Below are 27,201 nucleotides of genomic sequence, written 5' to 3'. Positions count from 1 at the left end.
AGACATTAGTTGGCTACTTATGAGCCTTTTGGCCTGTATTGACTGTGTAGCTGATCCTAATCAATAGCTGGGCAGAGGTTAATAGTCAATTAGTTTGAGTTACAATGAAAGGAATGTTAAATATGCTATGTCTAAGACGCCAGTAATGTCTGACATTGATCTCACATACAGTAAAACAAACACCCATTTAAAAAGAACTGCATAGCTTCTTCATTATTCAGTATGATTGTTTAAAGTCTTTTTGACATTGTTGTAGCAAAACGTGGCAAACAAGAGTGATCTATGTGTATCACTGATGTATTAAAAACATAACATAATATTGCACACTACGATCCCAGAGGAAATTATACACACCTGTACAATACACTGCAGTTCAATTGAATAACAATAAGAACCACCAAACAATAAGAACTACCAAAGCAAAAAAGTTCCTTCAGGAAGTCTATTACAGTCAACTTTTGTTGAGATTGTGTCAGACAAAAGGTGACTCAACTCTGCACTAATTCTTGACACCATAGTGTAGTAGTTTAGAATAAGAGAAAACATTTGGTATCTTGTTATTTATATAATATGAAGTGTTATGAGAGTAATCTGATGCAATAAATTGCCAACATCCAACCAAAACTTCACATGAAATAATCTTAAAAGTTTCCCAAAGCATTAAATAGTATTACAGTGCCAGGACATCTATTGTATTGCTTTGAGTATAGGAAATGTTTTCATCATGTTTATTCTTTACTTTGATTGACTCGTGATACTGTAAAACGACATGTCGAAGGGAAATTAATAAAGAATTTTTATCAGATGAGATTTCCAACAGAAATGCTCATGCATCGTACAATACCTGTGATGGCTGACTTGCAACTCCCCAAGAAGCTGATTCTTGAACCACTGGTCAAAGTCCACGTTGTCAAACAGCTCATAAGCTGCCAGTCCCACCGCGTTGTATACTGCAGACAGAAAAAGATTATAATTCAGAAAAACTAAAATGTGCAATACACAAAAGGGACATGAGCAGTCTAAGTTATAAGGGGAAGAAAAGGACAATATAATAGTTCCATTCAAAACAAGCGTATGTTATTATAATGAGCTGCAGAACACAAAAGCTGGAGTCATTCAAGTTATTGGCTAGTTTTAAATGGACGTTACAGCATATTGTCACTGAAAAACGTCCTAGTTTCATGGTATAATTATTTATCACACTATACCATTCATCATTTGTTAGGTTTTAATAAGATTATTTATGTGGGTTCAACTCTTGCAACAAAATGGAGACAGACTCACAAGCTCAGGTGAATCTGCTATTATGTGTCCTTCAAATATGCAAGCCCACCATAGTCAACATTACTTAATAAAAAGACATCAGTATATAAGTAACAGGGATCTAACAGAACAGGGTATCTGCACATTTTTGATCAACAAATTGAATGACTTTTAAGACCTTTTTAAGACCTCTAAGAATAAAAATTAAGACCATTACCACGGCAAGAATATATTTAAAAACTACACTCTAGGCTGTTCAGTTTAACAAAGCACATTTGTATTTGAGCAACAGTGCAAGTAGTCAGTGCATATTTACCAACATAAAGTGCATGTCAGGCAAACATGACAATGAAGCTGCCTTGATTCACACTTGACAGAAGTTCCCTTTTTATGTTTCGGAGCAACATTGCCCTGAATACGGTGCTCACGTCTTCGTTGGACCTATAAGAGTGATGTCGGCTAACCATCTGCAAAACCCACAGCATTTCGGCCTTCAGTGTAGTGGTTGGGTAGAATTTACCGAAGGCATTACTTGTACTGGGCCCTGAAGACACCGACGCGGGTGTAACGTTAGCGTTTGCATTTGCAGTAGATACCGATGCTGCAAACATCTGAATGGGGACAGTTGTTGCATGACTGTCGGCATGGCACTTGTGCTTCTCCCCTTTCATATGTGCGTCAAGGGCTTTGCAGCCCATTGTTCCCAATTTTATGTTTTTTTTGCAAAGTCTGCACCACGCTTCGTATTCTGTCGTTTTTTGTAACCACCCGCTATATTTCTCATCTTCGAGCTAGTTATCATTAAACCTGCACTTGCCCATCTTGGCTCACGTCTGCCACTCTGAAACACTTCTTCGTCTGTTTCTATGACAGGCCTACGAGGAAAACACCTACATGCCCCCTAAATGGTGTGTGGTGCCTGTGCTATAGGCACACGCTACTTTTTGCTGTCTTGTTAGACAGGGACGTGCGCTGGTGAAATAACGTTAGCATGGAAAGTAGTCTCCACAAACATATCTTTCTTTCATTCCGCCCAGATGAAATTTAATGCCACTCTTCGAAAATTAGCGAAATTTAATACATTGCAAGACCTGAAAAAACTTATATTTTATTTAAGACGTTTTAATACATTTTAAGGATCTGCAGAGACCCTGCAGAAGCATGAAAGGGGGCACTTCAGACAAGAACTTGTCTCAAAGTGGCAAAAATGTAGATCAGGGCACTAAAAAAAAAATAACATGATACAGGATGAAAACAGTAGGCAATTTACACAAAGACAGACAGAGAGAAGTCATAAAAGTGAAAGAAATGCATAGTTAATATTTTAACTGCCTTTATTGTACATGAGTTTGTACAATCATTTATTTATTTATTTTTAATTTCTTCATCTTAAGTGCTGCTTTAAATTAGTTGGTCATACATTTTTAGTTGTGTTTATAGTGGTCCAAAAAGGGATCTCAGAGCGCTACTTGAATATGTTTACGAAGTTCTAATGTATAATCATTTAGGAAGAGGCAGTCAACACAGGTTTGTTGTTAATGTGAATTGTTGGTGGTGTTGATGTTTTGTTGGTGTTCGTAGCAGCGTTGTTGCGGTTTATTCTCTGTATTGCTGATGATTGTCGTAGGGGTGGGGATGTTTGCTATGTGGTTGTGGATGTCTATTGTAGGGTAGTGGATGTTTGTTTGTTTGTTTATTGTTGGTAGCTGGAAAGTAATGGTATTTATCTGATGATTTCCGTATGGTGCACCATGAATTTCCATAAGGACAAATAAAAACATCTATCTATCTAACAAAATATCTATCTCTAACACCCCTGCCAGTGCGCTATTCAAATACCAAAAGTTAAACAAATAAAGGGGCTACGGAAAGTATGTTACCACATCATGCATGTCGGGAGTAACAAAAATGTAATTCCTTCTGAAAGGATGCTTCATACTTTGTTGAATGCCAGTTAGCAGCTTTTGTCAGCTATAAAAAGGGTCTCGGCAGGTGGTCATGGTTTTGTAGCAAATATGTCATTTATGTATAATAAATGTATTTATAGCAAATACAATGTTTCACTTCAGCTCACTAAAGCCACTTCAGGGATATATTGTTGGTTTTGGGACTAACAAAACAAATTCCATTTTCACAGAACTATAACTTATAATGTACCATTATAATTACTATTATAATTGTTTATTAATTTATTCTGTTTGTAAAAAAATCAGCACCTGCTGATATTAAGTGCCTCTTTGCTCTTTAAAATCAGCTTTGGCTCTCACAGCCACAATTATTGGACGCTGCTGCTGCCACAATACAGCTTCATCATCTAGCTATGTCTGCTGTTTTATCAATACTGTCAACAGACTGCTGAGATCTCTATAGGCATCTAGTTTAAAAAGAGGCAGGCAATCCAAGTGTCTGTGATTTAGTTGTGTACGCCATAAATACACCCCCGAATGGCAGCCCTAACCTGCCAAAGAGTTATAAATACTGCAAGGAGGTAGAGATGGGGAAAAAACAGAGCTTTTAAGTCAGGAATGAAATGAAAACTCAATTAAACGAGGCAGTTAAGTGTAAAAAGAGTGAGAGAGCAGTATGGCAAGAATGGGTGACCTATGGATCGTGTGAATGAAACTAAAGATGGGAAGCAATGGTAACAATGATCATTTTAGATGATTTTTGAGATCAGCCTTAAAAGTTCATACTTTGAACCTTTTTTTTAATTTTTTTATTCGAACAGTGAATTTCATGAATTTGTAGCTGTCTTAATTCATTTGACAACCTTCACAATTTCTGCTGGAGATAAAGTATTAGTAAGATATAGTGATGTTAATTATAGCAGACTTTGAGATTCAAAGACAAGTCGTTTACTGCACCTGGCAGATAATGACAGATATTGAACCACCAGGAGTAAGATAATCATTTGACTCACCTGCATCCTTCATTAGCAATTGAACATGGTCTTCCACATTGGTTGGGCCTGCAAAGACATACATACACTGTGTCTCATTTCAGTTACATAAAAGACTGCGCATTTGGAAGATGTGCGTTCAAGTCACGTGCATACTGTTTGTCAATGATAAAAGAAGAGCTGGAGGATTTGCAGTGAGCAAATCATCACAAAGCTGCTATTTTTCACTCGACTAAATCTGTCTTGTCTCAGCCATTTCACTGGTCTGCTTCCTCCCTCTATTAGGCATTGTTGTATACTTGTTTCTCAAAATCAATAGCTGACTGTGTTCAACCATAGAATTACCCAATCTGGCATCTTCCTTGCTCCAACTGAACCCATTTCCACTTTGTCACTTGAAAATGAAAGCAGCTTGGGAGACAGGCAGTAAGCAAACCCTGTAATCCACACAATTGAGCAATAGCACTGCTAATTCAACAACAGAACAAGAGTACCACCAAGAGAAAAGAAGCAATATGGTTCATGTATGTGTGTATGTAACTGAGAGACTAGAGAGTTGAGAGTTTTTGTAATGGCGGAGGTTGTCACAAAGGAACTTTAGAATGATGAAAAGACTATAGATTGCATGTTACATATTTCCTGATTGCTAAAGGCAACATGAACTAAACTACAGGCTTGGCTGTCTTCTGATTTATAAAATATGTATCACTTCCTCTGAGACCACAAGACTACAGTCCATGAAGGAAAATATGCTCTGAGATCTGGAGCCCATTTTGTAAAACAGAGAAAACGAGACGTGCTGTCTGCAAAGTAAGGCAATTTTATCTAGATAGCATCCCTAAAATATAGAGGCACTTTCAAATGCTTAACATGAGGTACATACATGCATTAAGGTGACATTAAAATGTATAAGTCAGATAAAACACGAAAAAAATGGATCGTTATGATATCAATGGGGAGGAAAAATATTAGCAACATCACTCAGCATAAAGCAACAAAATTAGTAACACAAACTATATCCTGCAAAATTATTACAAAGCTGTATTGGACTACATCAGTTTTAGCTAGGTGTACCTAATAAACTGACAAATTAGTATACATTTGCCCTGTATTGAAAGGGTGTTAAAAAAGTGTGCTGAGTAAAAGAGGGAACCATGTTTTAATTTGTAGAGTTTTGAATTTAACTGACCCTGGAGATTCTGAACCATTTCCAGAAGCACTGGCGTCAGGGTCTGGCTGTAGTTGTGGAAGATATCCAGGAATAAAACTTCAGTACAAGGCTGAAGAACAAAAGAGAGAATAAGAGACAAAAACAAAGACAATTAAATAGCAAAACAGATGGTATACCATGTACATGATGTCACTGTATATGGAAGCTACAACAGTAATTTGTTTTTCTCCTGGTTCATTCATAGCAGCCACCTCTGGTTTTGGTGGGCACTAAGTGATGGTTGTGGGTGGGGGGTTATAAACTTGTAGAAGTGACATTGGTGCATGCCCTCTATTAACATAAAGAAAGTTGTATACAAGTCGGCATCCACAAACACATACAAACAACAGCAAACAATGCTCTCAGTTCAATAGATAGTCAATATGACATTCTCAGGGGATTTCTGTGTTTGTGTCATCAAACAGAGAAACGATAGTCCACCATCCTCAGTGGTTTAGCGGTTTTAGGTGTAACACAAACAATCCATCTTGAGTAAAGGTGCAAGCAATCTGAGAACATGTACAGAACGTATTACAGTGACATGCTGTGACATCTCACAGCATGTAGATATGACCTTTACACCCCGGAGGTAAAAGGTCAGGTGAGATGACACTTCTAAAAAGCCAATCCACCATGATGAGATTAACACAAAACCATTGCTATATTGGGAAAATTTAGACAGGCGATTGATACGGTGGGTGAAGATCATCTATAATCAGCCATTAGGATTGGTGAACATGGAAAGAATAGATGGATAGTGACATTTCATCCATCTTGAACAATTCCTCTCACCACAATGTGCTGACGCTAAGGTCAAAATAGGTCGTGGACTGTAAAGAGAAGTGACAGACCCCTGAATAATCAAGACATACACATGCAGGAATCTATGTGTATTCAAATGCAGCTTTCATACTAAATATCAGCTGAAATTGTCCCCTGCGACCTACAGCAACCTCTGTGTACTCCAATGAGAAAAGAGGTACGACAGAAAGAAAAAAACCTAATGCTGATTAAAACTCTTGGGGCCTGATTTACTAAGATCCCAAATAAAGGGTATTAAATTGCGTTCACAGTGCAATAGATTGCGCTTTTAGTTAGTGTGCGGTTTGCGGGGGATCTACTATGAATTACTGCGTAAATGAAAACAGGTGTAACAGGGTGGAGACAGCAGTATTTAAAATGAGGGTTTTACGTGTCTAAATGGAGAGTTTGGACGAGCAGAAAGAAATTTGATCAGGTTCTAGTGGAAGAGGTTAACCAATATATTGAGTTATAAGAAAAAACGCCATATGGGAGAGTATTTGTGACAAAGTCAATGCTGTTAGTAAAACCAAAATATTAACACAGGTGGAAAAAATCTGTCATGAGCGCATTCTGTCATTGTGCCTCCGTCTCCTCCTCTCCACAGTGACAGAAGTCATCTATGCGCAGTGAGCAGCCGGTTAATACCTGCCCTTCAAAAAGGTATTATTTATAGATGCAGTTACCATCAGCAAAATTACCTTCAGGTTTAGTAAATCTCAATGTGTGTGCTAAATGATATATTTGCATTTTCTCCTCCCTGAAATCTGCACACTGGGGTTGAAACGCCCCATATTGCATATTCATTATGGCAAACGTACTACTGTAAATGGGTCGCGCTTACTATCTTGCACAGTTGAAAGACCCAAGCCTCTGTGGTCGCATTAGTAGATCAGCTTGCACACTTTTTGCGGGTGTTGAAGAGTTTGCACACGTTTTTACACACGCAAACCTTTAGGCCCTTAGGCCACTTTAAAATGTATAATTAAACCCCTTTTAATTGGCCAACTGGTGTTTATACCTTTAAAACTTTTGATCAGTGTATGCATTTTACCAAAAACACTGTGAGAGTGTAAGAGAAATCTTAATTGTGAAGTAATTAGCTTGCCATGTGTTTCTGCTGCAGTGTGTTTTAACTGAATGTGAACTTTTACAGCAACACCTCAGGGTTGAACGTTTGAATGCTTGACAGGAGGTAAGAAGTTTGTCATCTGAAGTGATGAAAGTAAACAGAATGGGGCTCAGCCCAAAGAGGGAAGAAAAATAATGCGTGACTGAAAAAATAAGTCATTGAATAATAGACTATGTAGTGACTCAGAAAAACAGCTGAAGATATGACACTGCCAACTAACTAGGCACAGCCACAGAGATGGGCTATAAAGCCCTAGGGACCACTAACTGTTTTATGATGCTGCAACGTAAAGGGGCCGCCAATAAAACTTTTTTTTTTTTTTTTTAAATATGGCAGGCACTAAAATAATACATGTGACATTTCATTTCACACCAGTTCCATTGAGATAGAATCTTCAGATGATATGGTTCTTCTAATCTACATGTTTATGGTTTCAAGGGTAGACTTACAAATCAACTTCTTGTTTTTTTATGTCCACTTTAGTCCAGGCAACCTCACACAGTTTTATTGTCTTTGAGTTTTTTAAACCACCTTCCTCTTCTTACTCTCCTTTTCTTAGATGCTATCAAAGGTCCACTGTGTAGTTACTGCCATAATACTATAGTATGTGGAAAAGGCTAAGTTTTTCTTCCTCACAGTAGTAAATCTGTTTGTGCATAACAAAGTTATGTTGTCTTTTTTTCAAGATTTACTTTTGCGCACTCTTTGCCTTTATTTAAAAGTATTTGGCATAGAGGCAGACTGGAAACAGGGAGAGAGAGGGCAATGACCTGCAGCAAAGGTCCCATGCCGGAATCGAACCAGGGACGCTAACATAATGTGGCATGCACGGTAACCATTCGACTATCCAAATCTACACAAAGTTATGTTAATATGATCAGGTAGTGGTGCCTCTTTGACATCGACACAGAAAACAGCTTGCAGTGCTTCCTCTCAGATGAAGATACAACAGGATTAATCATTGGTTTGCAACGCTTGTTTGTACGACTGTGTCTTTACTTACCCTTAGACTGTATTTCCAAGAGTCACCACCAGTTTCCTCAACAGCTAGAGAACAGAAGACAAGGGAAGAATGTCAGAGCTAATTATTGGTGTCCTATAGAGGGCATAATCAAAAAAGTCAGGGTCTACGGAGGACTGCCAGGCTGATATAATCCTGTGTATAGTATCTGCTGGGAAAAGCTGGTCTGGAAATTATAGCTGAGGTTGCACAACACAAACACATTTTCATTTTGTCTGAGCAAAAGCATTTCGAAGCACTTTTGTGTGGTTCTGTCTGACTGTACAACTGAATCACTCTGAATTTCCGCATTGGGCTCTGTTGTCGCCCTTTTACAAAGTGTTCTGTCCGAGTGGTCAGTGTCATTACATCAAGTCTGCGAGGGCACTATGCTGCAGGGAAAATAAAAATACGTTACTGAGAGAATCAGTTCTCATAGGCAGCCGTAGCTATAACCTTCACTATAAACATTTCCCTGTAATCTATCTCCCTGAGCATTTTCTGAGGGGAATCTACATAAGCAATGTGGTTGCGTGGAGTATTGCTACTTGAGATGAATCTTGGCTTCTTATCCACATCAATCTTTAAGTTGTAATGTTTGATATGCATACCATAATACTCCATTATGACAGCACATTAATACTATGAATGTTTCATTTATGTCTGTCGATTATCACAATTCAAGAAATTATATGGCCTATTATCTTTATGTTCAACACCTCACCTTGACGCGTCAGTACAGCGTCATCATTACGTCAATGCACCAGTAATTGAACAAATTCTGGTGAAGTCTGCACCCAAAGCACAATTGCTGACTTCATGAACTGTAGAAATGGCTAGCTCTCATTGTTCTGACAACATGCCTGTTAGGTCTGTGAGTTCAGGTAAGTCTGGACATTTGGAGTCAGCCGGTGTATTTGGGGATATTACCAAAGCTCTCAGGGTCCTCTTCCCACATTGCCAGCTCTTCCTCTGTGAGAAGGAAGTAGTGTGAAACGAGCCGGCGTCCAATCTCTGTCAGCGTGGGGTGTGTGAAGAAAGCTGTCTTGATCTTGTGGGCCTCCAGACTCTCTGGTTTACTGTCTGAAAGAGGGGAGATGCATGGAGAGAGGAGTGACAGTGAAAGAAAGAAAAAGAAAGACAGAGTAAAATGATATTTTGATTTACTATTAATCTGTCAAACACCCGATCAAACACAGTTAATACAACATCACAGTACAGACTTCTGTTTGTGCGTGCTTGCACTTCTCAGCTTTAAATATAATTTTTGGTGGAATTCACAGTAATACCAAAATAATCTATCAGTACAAAGTAGATTAGGTATATAAGATCTCTAAAAGTAAAAGTAGGTATATCAGCTCTTCTACCATATTCTAATCTCCTAAATCACTAAGTCTACACAGTGTTTTAGACTCGTGTTCAATTGATTTAAATCAAATGTTTTTGAAGTCCACTGGGGGCGGTGAAAATGTTGGATGAAAACCTATTTGAAGTTATATAAAGCCAGGTCCAATACCAATACTGTGTTGCTCTTATCACTCTTTATCTCATGAACACACGTTATACTCGGTCAAAAAAGTTTCAATGGGAACTTGTTTGAACACATGAATAAAGTTTCCAAAATGACACTTATTGTGAACTTAAAATAAAATAATCTAAGGTTAGTCAGCTAGTTCAGAAGTGAATGCAGTGTGTGTGGATGAGTGTAGTGTGTGATGTGACCAAATTGACTGGTCTGACGTCCTCTCCAACAGTTTGACTACTCATTAGTTGTGAGTCATCTTCTTTAGTCTCTTTGTCAACTTTAAAATTAAACTATACAGTATTTTACTATAATTTGTTATGGAAAAAACTGAAAAATGTTCATTTCAACAGTGCACCAAGCATTTTAAGAAGACTATTCAGAGAAAGCCAAAGTAGTTAAGTCTGAGCCAAACTTGTAGTTATTTCCAATGTTAAAACCTTCACTGTTCTTGTGGCCCCTGACCCCTATGTCATCACTGATACATTGCTAAGGGACCTGTTGTAATACTCTCAGTTTCTTCCTGTCTGTCCATCTCACTGACAGCATGGGCCTAATAAAACAGCCAGATCGCTGCTGTGTCTGCCAAGGCTCAACTTTCTCTTCTCAGCTACAAGAACCAAGGCTGAGCACTGTGCTCCATGGCTAATGAAGCACTGGAGGCCTCTGATAGCTTGAAATAAATATGATCCATTGTGCTTTCCAAACCACTGTCAATGATCTGCTTTGAAAAGCTAGTGGCGTTTTTTATTAACCTCTGAGTCACACACCTGACATTCTAATTTCATTTCAATCGTCCTTCTGCTCATCTATGTCCGCAATTCTTATCACTTGTCTAAAATGTAATTTTTATTTTCTTATATTGACTCTTAATCACTTTGTATTTCCTTTACTCTCCAACTCCCTTACTCCTCTCTTTACCAAAGCCCTCATTTCCTACCTTCTATATTCTTGGCAGGTTTGTAGGCATCATTCTTAACGATCATCTTGATTAGGTTCATGCACTGGACAATGAAGCGTTCAAAGGTCACTCCTTCCCCAGCAGGTGTGAACACGTAGCTGACAGCAAATTCCAGGGAACGCTGAATAAGGGGTATAAATGCACACGGATGGGACTCTAGGAAATCTAACAACTACACAGACAGGAGAAGAATACAAAAGAGGAGGGACATAGGGAGAGTGGAAATGGGAAAGAGGAAAATGTGTTAGATTCTATAACAATACCCCAGAATCTACAATAAATGTGTTATTTTAAAAAACAGACATTTTGTCATTTATTATCATCACACCACGTGGTGTCTCACAACTCACAACTTTAGTGTACAGTATGATCGTCTTCTCCAATTTTTCTCTGCATGTCTTATCTGGACCAACTTGCCGACCTGCAACACAATCACACAGCAATGTTACTTAACAGCAGCATGATGCTCGATAACATACAGCATCGCAGATCATTGTGAGTAATTTTGTATAATACTGATTTTTGATTCCTTCTGCTATTAACATAATACATTGATGCCATTACATTTAAATACAACTAATTCAGCTTGACAATAATGGGATTTAGTAAACAGCAAAATATGGTAATGAGTAATGAGATTATTACTGCATTCGTTTTTTTATTCATCATATAAAAAAATAATTTTATCCATGGTGACACTGCAAATAATCATAATTATCTCTTGACCCTAAAAACAGATCTAGACTTAAATATGACTAAAGTGCAAGTAGAATCAGCAACATTTTTGTTTTAAAGCTTTTACATCCAATAGATTTCAATTAATAGTAATAAAAGCTGAATATACAAATAAAATATTATGCCTTAAAGGAGTAAGTATGTTTGGCCCCATGGTAACTCATTAAAGAAAATCGGGGCAGACTGTCAAATATGTTAGTAGCATATTAACAACGGTTTAATGCTGACATGCGGGCAGAAATACAGCTTGTTTTGTTGAAATTCTAAAAAAGGTACACTGGAACATTTACAACTATGTCAACTGTTAATGAGAATTTAAGCCGAGTCACATTTAATTCAGAGAAAACTTTTTTCAACATGACAAAGGACATTAAATGAGAATTTAATTTAACTGGTGTCTGATCTTTCCTATTCAATTCAATCAATCAAAATTATGAACCGTGTGTAAAAGTATAATTAATGCTGGGTTCAGACTACACAATATTTATGTCTGATAAGACATAAATATTGTGTAGTCACTCTGTCAAATTAGGAGATTATAGTGTCAGAAACTTTTCTTGTGGCTTGGCTGAGAGGCATAACAGACCAGACATTGGTTCCAGATCAATCATAGCGACCTGCATGATGTCATTGGAAGGAGGTTCCAGGGACAAACATCCAGGAGGAGAAATGTGAACAAACAATGTCGTCAGAAGCAGTATGTATGATACTGGATGTCTGGTTGCCATAGCGCCACAAACCTTTCCTCTGTTTCCCTGTTCCAAAAGTTCCACCTAGCAGCATGAGCTGCACCAACATAATCCTCATTTCTCTTTTGCTTCGCCATGCTTACAGTTCTGCGTGGAAGAGAGCTCTGTGCACCTATTAGTCAATATCCCGGAGCAAGTTGTGGCAGCTGTTGTACTCCGTGAGAGACGGTAAAAAGAAAAAACTGACACGCTATTTACACCCAACTATTTGTTGGGACACTGTGAGGCATCCAAGACGCAGAATCTGTTTTCGTCCATAATGATGCAATACATGGGATAAAACAATCTATTGTTGCTCCTCATGCTATTATTTGGCTAATAATGTGTAGTCTGGACCCAGCATAAGTAAGAGCGAGTTTGCTGGAAGGACAGTAAGAGAAACTTTTCATCTTTCTTTAAGATCAAATGCCCACTTCACCCTGCTGCCTTGTGAGAATCCCATGCGCCCATTGAAAGCTTTTATGTTAATAATGAAGTACAGTAATAAAAGATGACCATGAATGACTCACTCCCTCTGATGTAAATTTCAGCTCCATAAAATCAGTCATGATGCTAGAGCCAATAAAGATGTCCCATGTAGTTTATTTCCTTGTCAGCTCATAGATGAAATCGGCCAAGACAACAACAGCCTCTGGCGTACTTCCAATTACTTGCCAGGGTCATCGTTTCCTCTGCCCTTACACACATGCATTCATTTATTTTAGGGACCACTAATCTAAAGTGACTAAAGTGAGAAATCGGCTAAAAAGTTGCTTTTTTGGGTCTACTTTCAGACATTGCCCAGATAAGGGATTATGCAAATCAAATGCCAACGCATTTTATTGACTTTGAGTCGATGCTTTTGTTTTATTGTTTGCAGGTAAACAACACCTTTTTAATGTAAGCAGATGTTGTGTAAAGTCATCAAAGTCTCTGTGGTCACAGATCTGAACCAACACCCCTCCCCCCTCTTAATAAAATCTACTAACAGAGATTAAGGTAGAAAGTACATTTTCCACTTGAAGACAAAACACAACTACACTGAAATGAAAGGGTATTTGCTATTTCTGACATGATATGTAGCCTGGCAAAAATGTTCCAAAAATGAAGTGACAGACAGTAACAGACAGGTGACTTCAGTTGGAGCAAAAACGTCTAACAGGAAGAGCCAGACATTTGAATGGACCACAAAGACTCTCCCAAAAACACAGGCTGTGCAGAGCTGATATTTCTCCCAAGGCCAGCTGTGAGCTGCCTCTCTGCTCCCCTATCGGCAAGCCAAAAATACCGACAGGACCCCTGACCCGGTCTCTGCTGCCATCAGCTAAGTAAGTAGTGGAAGTGATAGTTGTGGCTGATATCTCTCAAATTGTGTTTTACTTGCATCTGCTGCTATTGCAGCTCATGGAGTTTTGTCTGAGGTGTTGCTGACGAAAAAAGAAAGGACCACAGATGGTGAAAACACACAGTTAAAGTGAGATTAAACTACTAATTCCCTCACATCCTTCCATGTAGTTGTTAGTGCACATGCAGTGTGTGCCATCCGTGCAGAATTGAACTGAAAGGGTGTTAATTCATCATGACAAAAATATAAAGTAGTTGTTTTTAAAGCATCATGTTGGACCAGGACACAAGACAGTGAAGAATTATTCTCACATGCAAATTAAAACGTAATATTAGAGAAGGAGGGCAAACATTTTTTGATCTGATCGGCAGAAGGGTGAGATTACTTAATCATTTGTGGTAACTTTATTGCTTAGATTTTACAATTTACATAATTCACTATTTCATTTAGCAGATGCTTTTATCTAAAGCAACATACATCTGAGAGCTGGTACAACACAAGTAGAGATCTAGTCAGGAAAGAACAACACGAGTAAGTGCCATACAGCTAAGTTTGACTCTAGCAGCATTGAGGACGGTTTTTTTTGGTTTTTTTGTTTGTTTGTTCATTTCTTTTCATTAGTTCATTCCATCAAGTGCAAAGGTGTACGCTAAAGAGCTGGGTCTTTAGTCTTTTTTTAAAGAATGAGAGGGACTCTGCAGATCAAACAGGTTATGTTGTTTTTTTTGTAATTTCAACTGCCAGGAAACTACAAAAGAGAAGAGTCTGTATAGCGAGATAGGGCCCTGTTGTGGCAGTAGTAATAGTACCAGTACCTTTCATTGGTAGTGCTTAGTGAGCGTGAGGGAGCGTACACCTGAATGAAAGAGTTCAGGTAGGGGGGAGCTGTTTGTAAGCGAGCGTCAGGGTTTTGAATTCTCCTGTACCAGGGATTGTGCTGCATCATCAGAAAGGTAGGGTCTGATCTTTCTGATGATTTACAAGCCAAATCGACATGATTGAACAATTGAGGCCACATGGACCTTAAAGGTTAGTTAGTCATCAATAATGACCCCCACATTTCAGATAGACTTGGTGGGCTTGAGTCAGGTTGATTGGATAATGATATCTTATTATATAGAGGGACTGGCTAGGATGACAAGGAGCTCAATCTTAGAGGGATTATATCTTCTAGTGCAAGGTGATGTTCCAGGAAGATACGTGGCTTTAACATACACTTCCAAGATCCATCAAGTACAAAGATTTCATATACAGAGATTACGACTCAGACTTATTTTAAGTAAAACAAGTACTACAGAGCGCACAAGTTGATCTTGTAGGTCATCTGTTTTCTAATTGTTTAGAGAAGAAATGATGCCCCTTATGATGACTTTGCCAGAACTATTAATTTGAGACCCTCATTATGCTATGCCACTATGAGATGCCTAGACTTTTGGTATCATAAAAATACCTTTGAATTGTATGTAGGTGCCATCTTCGTGCATTAGATCAAGCAGCAGTAATTGAGTTTTTTTACTGAAAAGAGAAGCCCAGGATCACAGACTCAGGAAAGAGAAAGAGACAAGTACTCACTGCATTCCAAGAACTGTTTTAGCCTTTCAAACACTGCATTCAGGAAACCCTGAAAAGAGGGAGGAGATGGAGAGGCTGAGATAAAGTTTAATCACTTTGACATTTCTACAGTTGAATCGCTCATGATTGCTCCATTAGGATTGCCCAGAAGCAGATAACTTTAGTATGCATGTGGTGGGTACGTGCACGTGTACGTGTATGTGGACACACTTGCCCCAATGTAAGTATTTCAACCATTATACAAACTTCAGCTTGCAGGCTAAAAGTTGTCTCATTATTGCTATAATAGAGCAGTCAACAGAATTGCTTCTGTCATAAAATGTCCTTGGCATTTCCCAGTTGACAGAGAGAGAAAAAAGAAACAATGGATAATTAACTATAACAATTAAGAAAAAATTGAAGCACTACAATAAAAAGACAAAGACAGACAGAGAGATGGAGCATAATACAATCTGACTGAGAAAACCCATGATGTTAAAGCATGGTGACCTTCTATGTGCGTATACTGTATCTCAAGGTTACTTGTAGCTGAATGTCTTTTTGCAGCTTGTACATGCTTTCATTTGAATTAGTTTGTGGGAAATATGTCAAGTTACACAGAGCAATGCTGAAATGGTATTTTTTGTTCACTCTGGACAAAAAGACAAATAAGTATTCAATATATGATGATATGAAACTGAGAAAAAGCAAGCAAATTCTAAATTTTAAGCCATAAATATCTTTTTTTTTTTTACCAATACCAACAAACAAAATGAGTGATTACTTTGGTACTAATAAGTGCAAACCCACACAATATCATCCTCCTACCAGTGGCTCCCCAATATTTGACTGACTTAATATCTGTTTTAAGGTTCCCTGAGTTAAATCAGATACATCACTAGTTTGTTTTTTTTTGTTTTTAGGTTGTTTTATAGCAGTGGGAATATTTGGGTAGTTTACTTTTTTAGATTGGAGTGTGAGTAATGCTATCTTTGCAAATATAATATTTCCTCTTTTTAAAAGTCTACAAATGTATACTTTCATAGTCACTCTAGGCTTTTCACTTTTTACCATTAATCTATAAAGTTACTGCTATTCTTTCACCAAAACCTTGATTGGTACAACAGGAAATAGTTAAAATCTGCAGCTTGAGTTCAAAGGACTGGGACATTTTGTGTAACTAATTCCATTAACTCTAAGCCATGGGGGAAACCAAAACCCTACCCTGACAGATGCTTAAGATTTTTTTTATTTTTTTTTACCGGAGAGATTTTGACTAAATTAAATTAACAGTTTCATGGATTTGGACTTTCTTCACCCTGAGAGTGGGAGAATAGCTCACACAGAACTCTTTGACTCTTTGAACCGAGACATAACTTAAGGCCCTTTCAATCACAGCGTCCATCCACATTTTTCACCCTATAATTGGAGTCATTTTCAGCTCAAAACACCAATAGAAAAATATCAGCTTTTCCTAAATATGAGAGTCTCTACAGCAACCCAACAGAAAAAAAACACAAAAAAAACAAACTACTATCTGATTTTCCTCACACTCACCATCACTTCCATATTCTGTTGTGGCTCTTGAAATCCATGGACTGTCAACTTGCGAAGCACTGAGAGAGAGAGAAAACAAGCAGGATTGTCATTAATTGCAATTTTATTACATGGTAAACTCCACTTAATTGGTGTTTCACAAAGTATCAGCACATGCTTATGGTTTCAGAAACAAAACATGTCTGCCTGAGATCTTGGCAACAGGTGCAATTGTGATAATCATATCCTGCATGATCATTTTAGTTATTCACAGCCAAGATTTGCCAGTTGCTATTTAAAATTAACACATCACTACACCTCTTTACATGACACTGCAGTTGTGGAAGTATATGGGTCAATGACGTATAAGGATTTTCAACAACTCAATTTTAGAATAAAAAACAAGCATATCTAATGCAGTAGTTCAAACATTCAGAATGTTGTGTACCTGACAATTCATATTACAATTTGAAAGTGATTTTAGTGGGGGTTTTTCAAGATTAATTGGCACTGGCCTGAAAAAAAAGTCATTTGGTGCGACCATGATTCATCTTGAAATATCTTTTCTAAATAAAAGATCATCATTTACAAAAATTTTAAAAAAAATTCAAATACTTTGTTTCCAAACACTTTATATTACTGAATACTTGTAAAAAAAGATGTGAAGCGTGTTAAGTAAATTGATTTATTTCAAGATGAATCATGGTCGCACCACATGACTCTTTTTAAGGCCAGTGCCAATTCATCTTGAAAAACCCCCACTAAAATCACTTAATTTCAAATGTATAATATGGATATTCAGTTACACAACATTCTGAATGTTTGAACTACTGCATTAGATATGCTTGTTTTTTATTATTCTACAATTGAGTTGTTCTAAATCCTTATACGTCATTGACCCATATGCATGTCTGTGAGTGTGCACAATGAATGTGAGTGTTGCATATGGGTGGATATTTTGCTACCTTTAAGAGAGAGCAGTGTCCTCTCCAGTGAGCTGAGCGCTGCCACCTCATCTGTGGCATAAATCTGCTGGAGGAAGCAGTCGGTGTGGTGGCTCCACAAGGAGCATGCAAAGCTGTAAATGCCTGACGCAAGCTGCCAACACACAGACACACACATGAACAGTATAGTCAATCACATACCCATAAAATTATTCTGGATCAGTGATCACCTTTAACAAAAGGCATATAAGGCCATTCTGGTGATTACATGAAATTCATCAAAAATATATTTGCACATTATACTAAGGTTCAAATTGCACCTACGGACATCACATACTCAAAGCCAGTTACACTGGTCTTGTACAAATATGAACGTGCTTCCACATAATACATTAATATAAAACAAATACACACAGAGCAAAGAGGCTAAATGAACTTTCTATTACATTCTCTGCCATAACATTATTTGGGCGCAAACCAATTTATTTTGTTCCACGAAGGCATACTCCTGTAGAGGCAAAATAAGATCATCATAGGTAGAAAGTACTCCCTGTCCTATCAAGTGTCTAGTGTATAGTCTAGCCCAGCAGCAGAGGAAAATAATAAATCTGACATGGCACAATGATGGGCTTTGAATTAGGCTTTGGTGGATATTTTCATAAAAAGAAAAGAGATAAACATTACGTCTCATTGACTATTCATGCTCAATATTCATTTTGAGTGTGCTGTTGTTGAAGGAAAACTACACATCAGATATTTTTACACTGTTAAATGTCATGGTTTGAGACATTCCTGATTCTTGATAATGTAAACTCCCAAATGAAAATTAGTCTCTGGAAAGATTCAATAATTATACTGTACATGTCAAAAAAAGAAGCTGAACAACTCATTGACAGCAGAACTATGTGTGGCTCTCAATGTGGAAAACACTGAAGTGTCAGGTGGGAAAAATCTGAAAAATCAGTAGCTAGGTTACTGATATATGTCTGTCAAAAAAAAATCCCTACTCTGACAGCACAGCATAGGCTTTGTTAGATTATTTGCATAAAACTGCAAGACTGGCAACTTTGCTCTTTAGGGATATTTCTGTAGAGCTTGTCATTCCGCAAAGACTAATCCAATGCATGTTATCTAAAAGTGATGACTAGAAATGTAGAAAACAATCTCAAATTCTTCTTTTACTTTATTACTTATGTTTCTCTGTTTTTAGGAAATCAGGTGATGTAAGAGCATATGTATCGGTCTTAACGAGTTTCTATGGGAGGAGTTTCTAAGGTCATTTTAACTGGCTAAAAACAGGTCTGGCTGCACAACTAGATATACTCTACCTGAAAGTAATAGACAGGTGGTCGGTTTAAAATGTTTTACAAACGCTATAGGACCTACTAAGCTGTGTTTGTATCCTAACAACCAACTGAGGTGATGAGGTGATGAGTTAAGCACTTTCAGATAGGTCATCCCCCTGCTGTTCAGCTCGTTATGCCTCATTTACGACTTAAGCATTCTTGTATACAAGACAACATTTAAATGTTGAATACATCTGCTACCTCATAACACAATGGCAATAGCTGTAAAAATGTCAAAGGGTAATTTTAAGACCGAACCTGTATAATCCTGACTTCCAAATGATTCTCCCACACCACACAGACTTCCACACTCATATACTAAACACAAGTTTATATATAGCCCAATTAAATAAATGTGTTGCATAAGTGTCACAGTAATTAAACTGTGAAATACAGGGACTATTAAAAAAATTACAGTCATCCTCTGACTAGTGACTGTACTTAAAGCTCCATCTGCACAAGTTTCTTGAAATTACAATGTTTAAAATAGCGTATCTACAATATCTGCACCATTATCCCGGTAAATACGTCTTATTTAACCTATCATTTTTTTCTCCTACAAATTGATCACATAATCATGAATTAGGTCATTTACAAGACAAAAAAAATAAAAAATCAACAATGGTGCCACAATCACATCCATTAAGTCTCCATTAAGTCTCCTTAGACTTACAGTTTTATGACTTTGACTTTTGAAAATGATGTAAAGATGTGAAAAATAAATAATAATAAAAATGTAAAACGCCTCTCCTACACACACTCACACAGGGACCCAGGGTCAAAGTCGTAAAATTGTACAAAGGAGACTTTAAAAACACACTTTCGATGTTTCCTGGAAAGCACAAAACAGACAATCACACAATAGTCTTTTCCTAACAAATGAAAAACACGGCTGAAAGTAAAGCTTGGTTACTAACCCCAGGTGGCTCACTGTACTGACAAGCATTATGAAATGGCACAAGAGCTGAAAACACAGCTTGCAACACCTAAAAAAGGTACATCAACACTTTTACATGTCACAGTAGACTGACAGCTTAAGTCCACTCTTCTGAAAACAAAAACTTTGTCAATTAAGTCTCCATTTTCAAAATGTTTTGCATCACTACAAATAAGAAGCCAATGAGATAGAAACAGTCTAGTAATTGCCAGCCAGCAATTGGGAAACAATCTGAATTCCAATTAGTTTTGTCAATTGTCGCTGAATCACGAAAGGATTCCAATGCATCCAACAATCAACTATTTTTCTGACGTGTGTGTGTGCACGGGCGTTTGTTTAACAGCTGCAAATCGTGTGTGTCTGTGCTGTGTGTATTGTGCCTCTGCTCCTTTTCACAACTGCAGAGAGAGACAATAGAGAGGCAAATTTCAATAAAAGCAAACCATTTCATTTCCTCCATCTGCAAGCTGATTCCCTATTCCAGCAGGAAGAACTCTCAAACAAAAGCCATCCACGGAGAGTGCGGCTCATATTGTTTGACAATTCGTTTATGAAAGCCCATCCTGTGGGATATTGCCACACCATTGCTATTCAAAAGCACAAAGCAAGACGCTGCTCATCACCTGCCCCATTCCTCTCTCAACTTAGCGCATATATGAGAGTTGCATAAAGCAAACAAGGACAACATAGTATCAATGCCATGTCTTTTTGACAATGCAGTGTCTTTACAGCTACCCCATATATCTCACTTCTGTGCTTCTTACACCAATGACTCACAAAGAGTTCAGCTGAAATGCTCCTGGAAAAAAGATACACAAATGGTTACAGCCACAGCACAACTAAAACGTTAATTTTTTCAGAAATAGCAATTTCCATTTAATGACGGATTGCTTTTTAAGAAGGAAACATTCTACAATCTATAACTGCCATTACAAACCGTCATGATAAAAGAAAGCATTTCACATAAGCTATGTACAGTTCACTATATAGGGAAGAACATAAAGTAGTTGTAGGTGTGTGTTACATCTCACAGTGTGATTTTAAATGTGTTCTTGTGCTGTTCGATTCAGTAATGTAACACATATGTGGATTCTTGAGCATTACACAACATCTATCAAATGCATAACCCACTGGCCTCTGGGAATCACTGGACATACAGTATGTACACTGGATGAATAATATCAACTGACATCTACCAGCCTAGTGGGAACAGGCTTGACACACATGTTTACACCCATTTCAATATGTATGCCTTTGAGCTACATCCACTTGGATCCATCATCTCGATGTTACAGCTCAGGGCAATATCATCCACAGTTAAAGGGAAACTTGGGTATTTTACAACATAGACTATTTTCCCATTATTTCTGCTCCAAGTGTCGAAAAGGGACAACAATTTTTGAAATTGGTCCAGTATAGAGCAAGAGCATTTTCAGCCAGCAGCCACTGAACAGGCTGCAATGCAATCCAAGGAAATCAACTAAAAATTCAGCAATGACTTTGAAAATCTTTTAGATAGTACTAAGTTACATTTTCCGTACTCCAACACAACACACTCTTAATGGCACTCCTCTTCCCTCTCTCTGTTGTGGCTGTTTTCAATAACTCAACTCTCATGAAATTTCGGGTCTTCTCCTTGTTGAACTATCTGCACTATCATCCTGTTTGGTGGCAATAAGAATCCATTATTCAACAATATAATTTTCAATTGTACAAATTAGTTAAGAACTATTCCCATTTAGATATGGCCTATTAAGCACTGACAACTTGTGGTGCCTGCTCTATTTTCAAAATGAATGTCTATTGTGATTAATAATCACCCTTCACTTTAGTCCCTCTACTTTTCCATCATATTAGGAGTAGAAAAGAATATTCTGATTCAAAATGTGAAGTGTCATTTACATTTGTTATTTTTTTATCCAACATTATTATTTTTACAGTGAAAAGGTAGCAGGCAATGAGCATTTTCCCCTCGCCCATTTCTCTCCTGCTAACTTTCTCCACTCCTTTCTCAACATGCTTCAAAAATTGACCCAATTTCATCCTCCTCCTCCTTGAATACAGCCTCAACATTTTTTATCACTCCATATCTTCTTCAAATGTGATCCCTCCTCCTGTCATCAGCACCCTTTGTTTTCTTCGATCAATCCTTTAGTAGTCTCACAGCTCCTCCACAGCCTACCGATTTATCTCCCCTTTCTTTCTCTAACTATCTGTTTAGCTGTGTGTCTGGTAAAGTGGTAGCATTCTCAACACAAGCCTCAGAAAGATGGTCAGTATAACAAAGAGCTGGTTTATGTACTGGAGTTTGTACATCATCTCCTGTGATGCAGTCAACATGTGGTACCAGCTGCTGGGACTACAGGAGTGCACACACTTACTGAGTCAAGGAGATGGACTCCAACACCCACAAACGTACTTATCAATACATTTTGTCCATATTAATTTAGTGACAGAAAAAAATCCAGTTTGAAACTGAAGGCTAAAATTGTGAGTTTAAAAATTAAGGAGATATTTAAATGTCCAATGGAGACGCTGTTAAAAGTAAAATGTTTGATATGTTTATGTTTACTTTATTATGTATGACAAAGAAAAGCTTAATTCGATTGATTAATTTGATCATCAAAATTGCTGCCCATCAATTCAACACAGCTCTATTTAATAACTACATTAATTATCCACGTTCTAAAGTCTTGAGTTTTATTTGGTAAATAAAACAAGTGAAAGTCTTAAGATCCTCATTAGCATAAAATTGCTACTGTTTACCCTTTGCTTGAACAGTCAGGTGGGAGATTTGGGATGAGACAAAGACCGTACTGACATGTGTATCAGTGTATACAAATAACTAAAGTGAAACATTCATAGAGACAGAGAGACTGAGGCCATTTAATAAATCATGTGCATCTTACAGTCACATAAAACAAACACTGACTAGGGAGCTGAGTGTTGCATTGTTCGGTGTCACTTCTTCACAACGTCTAGTGTGTGCACACACATTGGCCTCCGAACCAGCTATGTTGTGAGAAGTGAGAGACAGCACTGCATGGACCATTTAGCCTCAAAGTCATAAGTGCATCATTTAAAATATGCAGTTAAAGGGGGCTCAGACTGCCTTTGTTCCACGTACTGCCTAAGGGCATACATTTTGGCGAAGAGGATTCCTCTGCACGATATCCAACTACTTAGTCTCAGTCACTGCTTCTGATGTACAATGGTCTGTCTCCGTCAGGGTCGGGTTATACTGGGAACTACTTTGTACATGTTGTCTTACAACATCAATAGGCAAAATGTTTATAGTCGTTTCAAAAGGCCACACTTAAAGGCAGGGTGAACGGCTGGAAATCACATCATCATAGATATTTTAAATATGGTAATATGGTGCACACTTTCAGACAGTCTTTTCTAGAAGGCATGCATAGTGTTGTACTTGGTTGCACATCCAAAAAGTGCCAGAAATAGCTGTGTAACGAATGACAGAAAACAGCTTGAGAAAGAAGTTTAAACCCTGTTTACTTTTTCACCTCCACGCCTGGCCAATCACTGCATGAGGTGGATGTGTATGTCTGATTGTTGGTTTCAGAAAGTTACAGAAACTCCAATTCCCAAATCGGAAAGGTGTGGGGACAGGGCATTTCCAAAGCAGTTAAACCAACCTATAAGCGGTTCTAATGGAGTATACTGACACTTTCAATTTCTTTTTCCCTCTGTATGGCTCTGTCTTCTCTCTCTTGGTCTGTTTGATCATCTCATTCCCCAAAACCTCTTCCTTCTCTCAACTGCCTTTCTGCCAAAGTCTTATGATGTTTAAAACCATGGCAGAAAAATTAGGATTTGCTCTAATTCACAGCCCGGAAAGAGACGTTGACTTGCCCACTGAGTTACCACACACAAACAAATCTATTCCTAAACACATCAATCATGTGCGAGCCATGCATGAAAACAGACACATATGCGTGCACAGACAATGTTGCGCTTGAAATGTCTCACACAGCAGCTAAACAGCATCTCCTACTGGCAAAATATGAGAATGCAAAACCTGCAACTCTCTAGACAATTGTAACATTCATCTATTCATGTTAAAAGAGTTTTGCAGAAAAAAGGGACAAACACGCAAATAAGAAACATGACAAAGACAGAGTGCAGAACACAAGAAAAGTAAGAAGACAAACAACAAAAGTAGCAAAGTTCAGCACAGAGTAAAAGTCTTATTTTTCTTTACCTGATTACCTAATGTGAACTCGTATTCTGGTATGATTAAGTACTGCTTCATGTTAAAAACAAGAACCAGATAGGCATAGTATATGACCAAAAATAAGGAGCAAAGAGATGAAAAACAAGGCTGTTCAAATTTTAAGCTGAGAGTGATGACAACACAAGTGGCAAATCACTGAAACTGTAGACTTACATCCTGGAAAAGCCGCCTGTCCTGTGCCAGACGCTTGGACGCAAGGGTTTTGGTAACATGATAGAAAGTTAGCAGCGCTCTGTGCTGCTGCAGGCCATCTTGACCCTTCACGGACTCGAGCAGAATGGGGATGAGCTCTGGCCATTGCCTGGGGCAATCCAGACGGGCTACCTTGGCTATCAGCACTGCAATCTGGGTCGCTATCTGTCAGAAAAAAAGACAAAAATGACCAGAGGAAAAACATAAACAAACAGAAAATGGTTATGCCAAAGCAACGTGATGAGAATTTTACTACATCTCAAGCACCCAAAAATATAGTACAGTATATTAATATATCATTGAAAATAAATAATGTGGACCAATGGAACACTAAATATCAAACTATCCTATTATTTAGCTATATTGTAAACTATAGCCCTCCTCTGTTACAGATATCAGTCACATAGATTAGGTTGATATTCACAAGTGCTTCTACAAGTGTCGGCTTTACACTGGGACCAATTTATGTCTGAACTGTGTGTCACATGACATTACCACACCTTCGTTTTAATGAAAAGTCAAAATATTTATTTGACACTACACAAAAGCACACAATTCTACACATTTCTTTGAAATTGACTAGGGGTGAGACAGCTTATCATTTAACAAACCTGGAAGGTCAAGTGTCCACACGTAGAAGGACACTATAAACTTTTACAGCTAATTGACACTGCAATACAAATGATTGAGGCTTCCTATTGAAGTTTACTATTTGAACATCACCTTAAACAGCTGATTTAATTCACAGGATACGGCATATACTGAATTTGATTTGACAGCTGTGATACACACTCTTAGTGTAATTAACTTTTCAAAGTTCTGTAGTAAATATATTAACATAAACATCTTATTATGTCAGAAGGTGTTATTTATTTGTATATGTTGTGTTTATTATTTATAAAATAATGTAGTTTAATAAGAAAGCTACACAACAAATCAAAGCAAAAACATGTACAACCCTTATTTGACAAAGAGAGGCTGTGACTGGTGAGACATATGGTGTTTAATGGCATTCACTGCTTGCCATACGGACCCTATCAGTCCTGATGTCCGAGGGCTGTCCCTCAGGGACAAGCTGTAAAAACCAGGATAGATGGCCAACATTCAGGGCCACCTTCCATGTCCCGTCAGACAGACATATTACACACCCCTTGATTCCTGAATTAATTCATTTACTTCTGTAATCTAAAATTTCCCATGTTTATTGCTGGAGTTTTTATTTTGCATTTTAGAAAACATTCAAACTGCATAACTGTAGTAATTAAGACATCAAGTTTAGTAAAGTCATGTATATTATCTTGTTAAAATAGTGAACTGAAATGTGTTCAATCACTAAACCTAAAACCATTTTCAACGTTGATGGCTGTTTCATTCATATAAGAAAATAGTGCATAAGAAATGCCATAAGCAAGAGGAAAGAAGTGTAACTATCAAAGTGCTGAGAAGGTTAAGGGGTTCAAGTGGTGAGGTCTTCAGGGAAAAGCTGAGCTTTCAGGCATTTCTTGAATGCACCAAGGGAGTCAGCAGACCGTATGGAGCTGGGTAGGTCAATCCACCATTGCACGAACCACTAACCATCACTTGCAGACTGAAAAGGACAGGAGGGGACATACAGCCTGATGACTGAATGTAAGAGGGGGCCATTGCATTTGTTGCCTTGAAGGCAGGAATCAAAGCTTTGAACTTGATTAAAGCCGCCACCGAGAGCCAGTGGAGGAAGACGAACAGAGGTGTGACATGAGCTTGTTTATACTAGTTGAACCGCAGACATGCCGCTGCATCCTGAACTTTCTCTCAAGGGTTAACAGTGCTGGTAGTCCAACCAGGAGCGACCTGCAGTAATCCAGTTATGAGATGATCAGCACTTGCTCTAAGAGTTGCACTCGTAATCAGAGAGGTACGGCCGAATCACCCTGATGTTATAAAAAGGGAAACTGCATGACCGGGAGATTACCGCAGTGTTTTGTGAAGGTCCGCATCTAGTATAACCTCAAAGTTTGTGTTGAGTAACTTATTTCATTATCGAAATAATCTCCATTTTCACAATAAAGGTAATTTGTTCTTTTTTAAGGTGACCTGTGGAGTTTTCTGCTAAACAAACAAAAAGTTTTCATTCAGTGTTTCTCACCAGAAGTCATTGAGTGTATCCTTAAGGGCTAACGATCAAACAAAAGTATTGATTACACTTCCTTCTTCATATAACACTTGCAGAGCCTTTTTTAATATCTTAAATCATGTATTGTTTTCCCTCTATGAAAAATCCCCTTTGCTACAGGGACATAGTGTATCTTCATTACCATAATCGCCATTGTCTTCCTATTGACTCAGACAGTTAACAGGGATTTTTTCCTATATTGTTGCATTTTTATCACCTAAAAGGAAGAAATAAAAGTCTGCTTCTTACTATTTAGTCTGTGATAAACGTCTGTTTGTGTAAATGGAGCAGCTGGTCTGATGAAGTTAATTCTTGATATCCTGAAAATCACAACAAGTTTATGCTAACAGAGGGTTTGAAATTGTATAAAACACTGCCAGTGTATACCTGGCGGCTGTGAATATGTGTAGAAATAAAGTATGACACAAATGTAAGTTCCTCTCAGACTTCATCACTCCACTTCATCACTACATACCATGTACACAGTGCTATGCATTACCAACCTTTAGATTTTTGTATGCATCTTAAGATTTTTCAGACAGCCAATGAAGTATGACATTGAACTTACAGAGCCATGAAACTTGCTGAAAATTTGGTTTATGTTGTTTGATTGTGTTAACTTTGATTGTGATATTTGCAGACATGGCATTCATTATGATAAATAACCAATCTCAAGCAAATCTCTGCATGTA

The 27,201-nt window shown here is 37.8% G+C and overlaps 1 protein-coding gene across 2 annotated transcripts in view; it reads right to left on the bottom strand.

Moving 5' to 3' along the window:
• The window catches only part of ipo11 (importin 11), a 126,240-nt gene that overhangs the window by 83,100 nt on the left and 15,939 nt on the right, over positions 1-27,201 (bottom strand). For both annotated transcript variants that reach the window (XM_062417788.1, XM_062417789.1), the window contains exons 5-15: positions 24,316-24,519; positions 17,649-17,781; positions 16,705-16,763; positions 15,169-15,217; positions 11,139-11,209; positions 10,768-10,960; positions 9,236-9,388; positions 8,309-8,352; positions 5,352-5,442; positions 4,184-4,231; positions 845-950 (exon numbers count right to left, since the gene is read on the bottom strand). In XM_062417788.1, the coding sequence (XP_062273772.1) occupies positions 845-950; positions 4,184-4,231; positions 5,352-5,442; positions 8,309-8,352; positions 9,236-9,388; positions 10,768-10,960; positions 11,139-11,209; positions 15,169-15,217; positions 16,705-16,763; positions 17,649-17,781; positions 24,316-24,519 (1,151 nt within the window). The remainder of the gene's footprint in view (positions 1-844; positions 951-4,183; positions 4,232-5,351; positions 5,443-8,308; positions 8,353-9,235; positions 9,389-10,767; positions 10,961-11,138; positions 11,210-15,168; positions 15,218-16,704; positions 16,764-17,648; positions 17,782-24,315; positions 24,520-27,201) is intronic.

Source organism: Scomber scombrus, chromosome 4, assembly GCF_963691925.1.
Source record: "Scomber scombrus chromosome 4, fScoSco1.1, whole genome shotgun sequence".
Lineage (NCBI taxonomy): Eukaryota > Metazoa > Chordata > Actinopteri > Scombriformes > Scombridae > Scomber > Scomber scombrus.
The sequence above is the reverse complement of the archived record's forward strand: the minus strand, read 5'-3'. Positions and strand labels throughout refer to the sequence as shown.